The 9,944-nt window shown below is 47.3% G+C and overlaps 3 protein-coding genes across 4 annotated transcripts in view; all 3 read left to right on the top strand.

The window, feature by feature from the left end:
- The window catches only part of LOC103733126 (histone H2B type 1-A), a 352,787-nt gene extending 348,524 nt beyond the window's left edge, over positions 1–4,263 (top strand). The window contains exon 2 of one of the 2 annotated variants that reach the window (XM_008831894.3): positions 3,148–4,263. The gene's annotated coding sequence lies outside the window, so the exon portion shown is untranslated. The remainder of the gene's footprint in view (positions 1–3,147) is intronic. The other variant, XM_029562996.1, reaches the window with a different exon arrangement.
- Positions 1,420–2,179, top strand: LOC103733107 (histone H1.4). Its single transcript, XM_008831872.3, has one exon. It carries the CDS (start codon positions 1,484–1,486, stop codon positions 2,138–2,140), a length of 657 nt encoding a protein of 218 aa, XP_008830094.1. The 5' UTR covers positions 1,420–1,483; the 3' UTR covers positions 2,141–2,179.
- Positions 2,291–3,155, top strand: LOC103733105 (histone H2B type 1-N-like). The gene has a single exon (XM_008831871.3). The coding sequence runs from the start codon at positions 2,772–2,774 to the stop codon at positions 3,147–3,149; it is 378 nt and encodes a 125-aa protein (XP_008830093.1). The 5' UTR covers positions 2,291–2,771; the 3' UTR covers positions 3,150–3,155.
- Positions 4,264–9,944: the final 5,681 nt, after the last annotated feature.

Genomic DNA, 9,944 nt, shown 5'->3' with positions numbered 1-9,944 from the left:
TGGTCTTTTGGAGACAGGGTCTCCCTGTAGCCCCAGCTGGCCTGGAACTCACCTTGTAGACCAGGTTGGCCTTGAACTCACAGAGATCCACCTGCCTCTGCCTCCCAGTACTGGGACTAAAGGCATGCACCACCACCCCCAACCTACAAATAATTATTTTCATTGGGTTTTCACTGCCCACTTACATGATTCCTGGGTTGAACAACTATATAAACAAACCCACTCTTTGAACATCTTGCAAAGCATTCTTCAGTCATGAATTCGCTTGCTCAAAGCTCTGTTTCTAGGATCAAAGTTTGACCTCTAATTCAATCCCTACAAGTCACTTGCATTCCAGGAGCTCTGAGAAAGAGATCACACTCTTTTTGAGGACTGAACCTTGTTTGGAGGGCAGATGAAATTGTTCAGTAATACCAGGGTCTGGGTTACCTCTAACAACCGAAGAAGCAATTCCTCATTAATTTTTCTCTTGAAGAGTGCTTCAATTTCAGTTTTACCTACTTTTACTCTACTTTTACTTTTATGCAAGGCTGCAGAGAAATTCTTCAAACTAAAGTATACATTCAGTTCTAGCGACTTCATGAACATCATTTTTGTGCTACTTGGAAATTAATTGTTTTTCATTTCTGCACCCTAGTTATATTTTGGAATCCCTCTTTCCCCAAATATCTTGAATTCAAGACACCTCAACCCAGTGGAGGACTTGTCCAGAGCAGTAGAGAAGCAACAGCCCCGCCCCCAACCCTTGGGAGCAGAAAGGAAAAGAATTATCCTAAGGAATTATTTTAAAACTCAGGTACAGTGGGCAAAATAAAACCGCCGAAACACGGACTCGTGGTTTAGGGGACCAGAATTTAGCCCAAAATGGTAAACAATTTGATGAACATTGAACTAAACCAGTTTGATGAACTCAAATGCCCTCAGCTCAATAGGCAGGACTCTCCGAGAAGCCTGTGTTACTTCCCTCACTTAAGTGCAGATTTGTAATAAAAATCTTAATGCTAGTGGCATGGTTTTGGGCCACATAAGAAGCTAACCACTTGGAGAATCATCTCTGACAGGTTAGAAAAGTCCACAGTTGAAGATCAGTTTATAATTTACGAAGAAAATAGAAAGTTTTGTTTCTCTGAGTTGAAATTTGCCGGGCACGGCGGGAAATAGTGCAAGTTTTTGGCAGAAGGCTTGGTGCTTTCTTCATTATTTGTGATGTGCACGAAGCCTGAGGCTTCGGGGATTATTATCTGAGAAAAATCCGGCAATTCGATGCAGGGAATTTTGACATTTTTGGCTTTTTTTGAGGTATAACAAACACAACTCGGGATCGGAGAGGACACTCCACGGCTGCCAGCGAGGCGGGCTGGACAGCGCACCAATCACGGCGCAGCTCCGCCCTATATAAACGGGCGGGCGCAGCGCAGCGGCCCGAGTCCCGGCCAGTGCCTCTGCTTCCGGCTCGAGTTGCTCTTCCCCACGCCACTTGGAAATGTCCGAGACCGCCCCCGCCGCGCCAGCTGCCCCGGCCCCCGCCGAGAAGGCGCCGGTGAAGAAGAAGGCTCGGAAGTCCGCAGGGGCGAAGCGCAAGGCGTCCGGGCCCCCGGTGTCCGAGCTCATCACTAAGGCCGTGGCCGCCTCCAAGGAGCGCAGCGGCGTGTCCCTGGCCGCGCTCAAGAAGGCGCTGGCGGCCGCGGGCTACGACGTGGAGAAGAACAACAGCCGCATCAAGCTGGGGCTCAAGAGCCTGGTGAGCAAGGGCACCCTGGTGCAGACCAAGGGCACCGGCGCCTCTGGCTCCTTCAAGCTCAATAAGAAGGCGGCGTCCGGCGAGGCCAAGCCCAAGGCCAAGAAGGCGGGCGCGGCCAAGGCCAAGAAGCCCGCCGGCGCGGCCAAGAAGCCCAAGAAGGCGACCGGGGCCGCCACGCCCAAGAAGGCCGCCAAGAAGACCCCGAAGAAGGCCAAGAAGCCCGCGGCCGCCGCAGGAGCCAAGAAGGCCAAGAGCCCCAAGAAGGCGAAGGCAGCCAAGCCCAAGAAGGCGCCCAAGAGCCCCGCCAAGCCCAAGGCGGTGAAGCCCAAGGCGTCTAAGCCCAAAGCTGCCAAACCCAAGGCAGCCAAGCCAAAGAAGGCGGCGGCCAAGAAAAAGTAGATTCCTCCGGCCAACTCCTGAGAAGCCCTACAACCCAAAGGCTCTTTTCAGAGCCACCCACAGATGTCAGGGAAAGGGCTGTTACACTTGGGGGCGTGGCTCCGTGCAGACGACTCGGGAAGGGGCGGGATCTCCCTGGGAGCCGGACGGGGGGGAAAGGCTCTGGGAAGCTTTGGGTCTAACCTCTAGCTCTGCCAGTCTTGAAAAGCAGGTTAGGCTGTGTACGTAGCTCATGGTAAGGTTGCATTGCAGACGCTTCCGACTAACAGCTGTATTGGGCGGGATAGTGTGAGGTGGCACGGTGGAGCTGCACACGCAACAATGCAGAACTTTGCGTGTTCCGTGTACTGTTTGGATAAGCTATTTATAGCAGCTCTGAGTAGCCTAGTTCGTGCTTCTTCATTGGGTAAAAGTGCAGCAACAGAACAACCAATGAAAAGATCTAATATAAGTCGTTTACGTTCCCATTTGTGACGACACACTGAAAGTAATCCAATCGTGAAAGAAATCCTGTTGACCTCATTTGAATATCGCGTCTATAAATGAATGTGGAGTAAGGTCCTGAAGCGGGATCGTTTCCTCCTGCTGCCTTAGTGGACCTGTTTTGGGTTAGTTTCAGTTTTGTTCCACCATGCCCGAGTCCAGGAAGGCGCCCGCCCCGAAGAAGGGCTCCAAGAAGGCGGTGACCAAGGCGCAGAAGAAGGACGGCAAGAAGCGCAAGCGCAGCCGCAAGGAGAGCTACTCGGTGTACGTGTACAAGGTGCTGAAGCAGGTGCACCCCGACACGGGCATCTCGTCCAAGGCCATGGGCATCATGAACTCGTTCGTCAACGACATCTTCGAGCGCATCGCGGGCGAGGCGTCGCGCCTGGCGCACTACAACAAGCGCTCGACCATCACGTCCCGGGAGATCCAGACGGCCGTGCGCCTGCTGCTGCCTGGGGAGCTGGCCAAGCACGCCGTGTCCGAGGGCACCAAGGCCGTCACCAAGTACACCAGCTCCAAGTGAGCCATGCATGGTGTCAATAAATGAGTTGTAATTTAAGTGTTCGTGGAGTTTGAAACAAAGCTCTATTATCAGTACTTTTTTTGCTCTTTCCCGGGTGTCAGCGTTATAAGCGTGCTCCCCCACCCCTCACTGCCGGCCTCCGCATACTTTTTGAGTTAAATGCAAACTCAGGCGTCCCTGGAAATTAGTGTATGCTCCAGAAAATGGCTGTGGCTGCCGGAAACTGGCACTGTGCCAGGTGGATGTTTTGGATAATTAACTGTCACATTATCATGGGTGCTAAAATCAACTAAAAACGTTTTAAGCTTGCAGCTCCCGGTTTCGGGTCTTAAGTGTCGAAGTTTCTTTTCTAGAACCTGAATTGGGCTAAAGCGCCGAGGTTGCTCGCCCTGAGCACAAATGAGAATGAGCAGACAAGTTTTGCCTGAAGCTCTCTTCTCGTATTTCATTTGAAAACCTTTTCTTAACCTACTGAAAAGGGGTCGAAGACAACTGAGTTTCCGCCGAAATGTGGGTTTTCCCGGGGAAAGGGGGTCGTTCTTTGCTTGTGAGCGGGTTTCAGGGTGATGGAGTTGGTCACTGTGGGGGAGGTGGGTCTTAACGTCTAAAGGCTCTGGGACTTTCAGATTCTCTGTTACTGTATCTAAGACACTCCGTTCCTTGTCTGCAGAGCATCCAGGGGTACTTTCTGCTGGGAGCTGGGCCCGGGAGCGCATTCCTGTAATCCCAGCCCTCTGGAGGCTGGAGTGGGAAGTGGGGGAAACCCAGGGTTGACAGGTGTGACTGCGTGGGAAGGAGGATTGGAGCGAAAGTAAATCTAGGGAATAGAGGGAGGCTGGGAAGCGGCCCGCCTAAGAGAAAAGGTAATAGTTCAGTTTCTCTATCACGACGTGGATCAGGTTGAGCTTGGAGTAAACTGCTGGGTGGAAAGTGGAGAGTGACCTGGAAGGTGATGCTGGCGGAGGGAGGAATAGCTTAGAAATCTTCCTCTGCACACCCTCACTGATGAACAATGGTTCATGCATTATTGTAGGAATAGACTTCCCAATGAGGGAAATCTGAGAACAGTTGACGTCTGCCGTGTTCTGTTCTTTATATGCTTTCTTTTCCTTTCAATGTCTACACACTTACAAGGAGCTGTTCCCTTGTTTGTTTCATTGTTGAGACTGGGTCTCCCAGTAGCTCCAGCTGACCTGGACCTCTATGTAAATCAGGCAGGCCTGGGTCTTACAGAGTTCCTCCCGCCTTTGACTCCCAAGTGCTGGAACTAAAGGTGTGCACCACCACACCTGGCTCTATTATGTGCATATTTTAAGTGGTGTTACTACATCTTTTTGATGTTTGAAATGCTGGAGCCCAAAATGTCTTCATGTTTTTTCAAGTGGAAATAGATGTCATCTGAAAATTACCTGGTCCTAAAAAGAAAAAAAAAATCACTTTGATCTGCTTTGGGTTTTTTGTTTGTTTGTTTGTTTTTAATGGAACCTGGGGCGTTAAGAATTCCATCTACCCCTGTGCTACCCCTGTGCTGCACTCTAATTTCTATAAAGGACAGACCTCCCTTTAAGAACTCCAGGGTTGGAGAGATGGCTCAGCAGTTAAGAACACTGACTACTTTTCAGAAGACTTGAGTTCAGTTCCCAGCACCCACAGGTGGCTAACAACTGGCCATAACTTCAGGGAGCTCACACTTTCTTCTGGCCCCCGTAGGAACTGCACAACATGGGTACACTTGCATGTAGGCATTACACTCATACACATAAGATTAAAAATAGAAAATCAATTCGTTTTTCAAAGAACAATTTAGACTACAATTGATCACTATAGATGTAAAGCCCAATAAAATCCCCATATCACTTCCTGTGGGACATTCATATGAGATGCCTGTTTATATAGAGCATTAACCCAGCACAAAGCAGGTCCTTTTCTTAAAAATGATGACTGACTCCTGGGCTGGGGATGAAACTCAGTTTGCAGAATATTTACCTGGCATTCACAAGGCCTTGGGTTCAATGCCTCCTAACATAAATGAAATAAAGCATTATGACAGAGCCTCCACTAGGCTCAACAGAGTTCAAAGCCAAGACCCTATCTTAAAAACAAAACAAAAGAAGAAGAAAAACCTGGAATTAGTCAGGCATGGTGGTGTACTCCTTTAATCCCAGTACTTTGGAAATAGAAGCAGGCGGATCTCTTCAAGTTCCAGGCCAGTTGGGGCTACATAGTGAGAGCTTCTACAAAAAACCAAACAAACAAACAAAAAAACACCTTGAATTAATTCATCCAAGAATCTGCAAACTATGAAATCTGATTGTTGGAATGTCTAAAAAAAAGTAGGTATGGCCTTTTTTCAATTAATAGGGAAAAAGAGTTAAAGCAGAAAAATGCCAGTAATGATGGACCAATTTTCAAAGTACAATGTTCAAAGTATGAGAGTTATAGCTGGGTGTGGTGGCACACACCTTTAATCCCAGCACTCTCGAGACACAGGCAAGCGAATTCTTGTGAGATCAAGGCCAGCCTGGTCTACATAGTGAGTTCCAGCTGGGGCTACAGGAAGACCTTGTCTCAAAAAATAAGAAACGAAAGAGAGAGAGGAGTTCACACTTAAAATCCTAGAACTCAGGAAGCTGAGCAAGAGGATCGCCACATTGTTGATGACAGCCTTGGCTACTTTGTGAGTTCAAAGCCAGCTTTGGCTACATAGTGTCTTTGAGGCCAGTCTGAAGCCAGTCTGTGCTATGTAAGACACCCTCTCAGAACAACCTTAATAGGATCTTTTTGGTGGGGTGGGGGGGGTCTTTTTGAGACAGGGTCTCCCTGTAGCTCTAGTTGGCCTGGAACTCACTATGTAGACCAGGCTGGCCTTGAACTCACAGAGATCCACCTGCCTCTGACTCCCAAGCACTAAAATTAAAAGCCTGTACCACTGCACCAGGCCTTTTGAGATCTTTCTAAACTTATACTTCTAACTTCAACCCCAACACCCACTCCCACCTCACAAACTCTGGCTATAAAAGTAAATAGTAGAAATCAACTTGTTTCTTCTTTTCTTTTTTAAATTTTATTTATTATTCTCATTTTATATGCACAAGTGTATTGTTTGCCTTCATGTAAGTGTACCAGGTCGTGCAATGACCTCAGAAGTCAGAAGAGGGCATCAGAAACCCTGGAACTGGAGTTAGGCTAGAGAGGTGGCTCAGCAGTTAGGAGCACTGGCTGCTCTTTCCGAGGACTCAGGTTTGATTCCCAGCACCACACAGTGGCTAACAACCTTCTATAACTCCAGTTCCAGGGGATTCTGACACCCTCTTTGACCTCAGGCATTGCAGGACATGGGTGCACTCACACACATAAAATAAAAATAAAATATAAGAAGTATTTTAAAATAATTTTTTAATTTTAAAAATTAAAAAGAATAGTGGGGTTGGCAAGATGGTGCAGTGGTTAAGAGCACCTACTGCTCTTAGAAAGACTCACAACTGTCCTCTTTAAATAATGAATTGGGCAGCAAGATGGCTGAATGGGTAAAGATGCCCTGCCACCAAACCCAGTGACCTGAATTTGACCCCTGGGATGCACATGGTCAGAGGAGAAAATTGCCTCTGACATCCACACATGCACTGTGGCACATGGACAGGCCCACACATGAATATATAAATAAATGTAATTGTAAAATTTTTAATTGGGTTATTTTTATTTAAAGGGTATGAGTGTTTTGCCTGCATGTAGGTAAGTGCACCATATGTTTGCAATGCCCTAAGAGGACAGAAGAGGGTGTCAGATCTCCGGAACTGGAGCTACAGATGGTTGTTAGCCACTATGTGGGTGTTGGGAATCAAACTTGGGTCCTCTGCAAGAACAGTCAGTGCTCTTAACTGCTGAGCCATCTCTCCATCCCCTAATTAAAAACAAACAAACAACAACAACAAAAACGGTAAAACAAAGAATGGAAAACTCAAACCCAGTAGAAAGAGAAGGAAAGGAGATGTGAGGTCCTAGGAGACGCTGACGTCAGAATGTGGGATGGGAAGGCAGAGTCAGGAAGAGCCTGGAAAGCAGAGCTTGCAGTGTTTAGTGTCTGTTACAGTCCGGCTGCAACACCTGTCACACTGAGTCAAATTCTCCGCGTCTGAGCGGTGGGTTGCACAAGCCAGTTAATCTACCACGTCTGGGCCACTTTCTGTCAGGTGTAACGTGGCGTCTAGAGGAGGTTTAATCTTCCTCTTCTCACCCTCATTACAGTTAGAGCCAGTGGACATGAATTTATTTGCATGTTGATTGGTTGCCCACATCGCCCACCCCCAGGACAGCATGAGCTACAGGAAAGGGATGCCATTTTCATGCTGTTTCTCTAATGCTTAAGGCTACTCCAAGCATACAGACCCAAAAGTATTTGTAAGACTGCAAAATTAATTCATTAAAGTACACAAATGCCTTTGACTACAGGGAAAGAGGACCTGCTAAATGCTTCCAGAGAATGACTGGCTCAGACTGGTCTCCTGGAGTTATTTTAGGAGTGAGATAATTCAGGGGCTGGAAAGATGGTTCAGCAGTTAGGAGCACTGGCAGTTCTTTGCAGAGGACCCGGGTTTGAGTCCCAGCACCCATGTGGTGGCTAACAACTGTCCGTAACTCCAGTTCCAGGGGATCTGATGCCTTCTGATGATGATACGGGTACATTTACATACATGCAGGCAGTACACTCATTCGCTCAAAATAAAACTTAATAAATTTTTTAAAAGATTGAGATAATTCATATAAATCTCTGAGCACACTGGTGGTCACTTAGCTGCTACTTAACTGTTAGTAATCATTGTGTCTTCCATCTCACTGAGTTAAAATGAAGATGGAGCTGGACAAATCCCTTCAGATCAAAATCTAAAGAGGTCAGGGTTGCTGACTCACTCCTACAATCTAGAGTACTTGGGAAGCAGAGGCAGGAAGATGGTTCTAAGTTGAAGGGCAGCCCGCTCTCCACAGTGAGTTCTGGGCCAGCCAGGGCCATCTCCCAAGACCTTGTACCAAAACAACATCAACAACACAAAGTTAAAAATAAAGCTGAGCGTGACCAGGCGCGGTGGCGCACGCTTTGGTCCCAGCACTCAGGAGGCAGAGGCAGGCGGATCTCTGTGACTTCCAAGGCCAGCCTGGTCTATGTGGTGAGTTCTAGGCCAGCTGGGCTACAGGAGACCTTGTCTCAAAAAAGACAAAAAACAAACAAACAAACAGGCTGAACATGGTAGTACATGCATGCTGTAATTGCAGCCCTAGGAAGTAGGAGCAAGAAGATCAGGAGTTCAAAGTCAGCTTCAGCCACTTAGTGAATTTAAGGGCACCCTGGGCTATATGAGCGGTATCCAAAACAAAAAGAAAAGAAAATGTTTTGAGCTATTTGAACCCCACCTAAGAAGGACAGTTTGAGGGATTTGAAACCCAAATCACATTACTCATGGGAGTCTCTTAGTTAAATGTGACTTGAGCTTTTATCTTACTGCTTGTGTGGATAACGGTTAGTTGTCAACTTGACACACTTGGGTTGAGGGAGCCTCAACTGAGGAATTTCCTGAATTGGACTGGCCTGTGGCCATGTCTGTGAAGCATCTTCTTGATTGTTGAGTGATGTGGGAGGGCCCAGCCCACTGTGGGTGGTGCCACCCCTGGGCAGGTGGTTCTGTATTGTATAAGAAAGCAGGCTGAGTACAGGCCAGGAGAGTACGTCAGCAAGCAGCGTTCCTCCATGGCCTGTGCTCCAGCTCCTGCCTCCAAGTTCCTGCCCTGAGTTCCTACCTTAGATTCCCTGATGAACTGTGACTCTGGAGATGTAAGGTGAATAAACCCTTTCCTCCCCAAGTTGGTATAGGTCAGAGTATTTTGTCACAGCAATTGAAGGATGACTAGGACAGCCCTAGTAATGACTAAGGTGCAGGTAACATTGGAGCAGGTACCCCTGATAGACCATTTCACCAGCATGTGTTTAAAAGAACCCTCTTCTCATATAAGAAATACCAATGCTCGTGGCTAAGATGAAATCTAACAAGTACATCCTTTTTTATTTCTCTAATCAGGGGAGAGGTGAGTGCATAAAATGAATGAAAACAAATCTGTCACAGACATTACAAAGTATGGGGCTGCCTGAGAATGAATGACAGGTCTCACACCAGTCCATCCCATCCCGGTTGGCTGCATACCGATTCTGAAACAGGACAGGAGAGAGAAACAAGATGTTTTAGCCGTTCTGTTTTATTTCTTGTTTGAGTTATAAATTTAAATTTGCTTCAGTTAGAGAATGCAGTTTACTTTGGACAACCTTTGTGAAGAGAACTCTGAATGAGGGGATGGTAGAAAATCTGTAATGGAATATTATGAGTAATAAAGGTCTGTGGAGAACTGACTGCACTCATTGTTGGTTCAAATCTTTCTTCTGACGAGGGGTGCCAGGCACGAAGAAAGATGTTGAGAGAGGCCGTCTGCAGCCAGCTGCCTCCCAGGCACTGCTGGGAACCTGTGAGTGTCTGCAGTAGCTAGGTCTACTGCAGTACCCAGTGTCAGAGCGACCCGTCTGGTGTGGGCAGCAGGTCTTCTTCTGTGTAATGATGCCCTTTGGGACATGTTGACAACCTCTGATACTACAGCATGGTAGACAGTCAGTAACTCAGCCTTACAAATGACTGGTGAGTGGCCAATAATACTGTTTTGTTAGAAACAGCAAGCACTTCCCGGTTTTACAACCTGAGATAGAAAGACCAAAAAGAGATGGATGGCTCAGCAGTTAAGAACACTGGTTGTTCTTGC

This window comes from Nannospalax galili, unplaced genomic scaffold, assembly GCF_000622305.1.
Source record: "Nannospalax galili isolate Female #2095 unplaced genomic scaffold, S.galili_v1.0 scaffold456, whole genome shotgun sequence".
In the NCBI taxonomy this organism is placed as follows: Eukaryota; Metazoa; Chordata; class Mammalia; order Rodentia; family Spalacidae; genus Nannospalax; species Nannospalax galili.
Note: the sequence above shows the minus strand (reverse complement) of the source record. Positions and strands in the feature narration are given on the sequence as shown.

Coding starts and splice junctions, on each gene's coding strand:
- LOC103733107 (XM_008831872.3), top strand. CDS start 1,484: ATGTCCGAGACCGCCCCCGCCGCGCCAGCTGCCCCGGCCCCCGCCGAG.
- LOC103733105 (XM_008831871.3), top strand. CDS start 2,772: ATGCCCGAGTCCAGGAAGGCGCCCGCCCCGAAGAAGGGCTCCAAGAAG.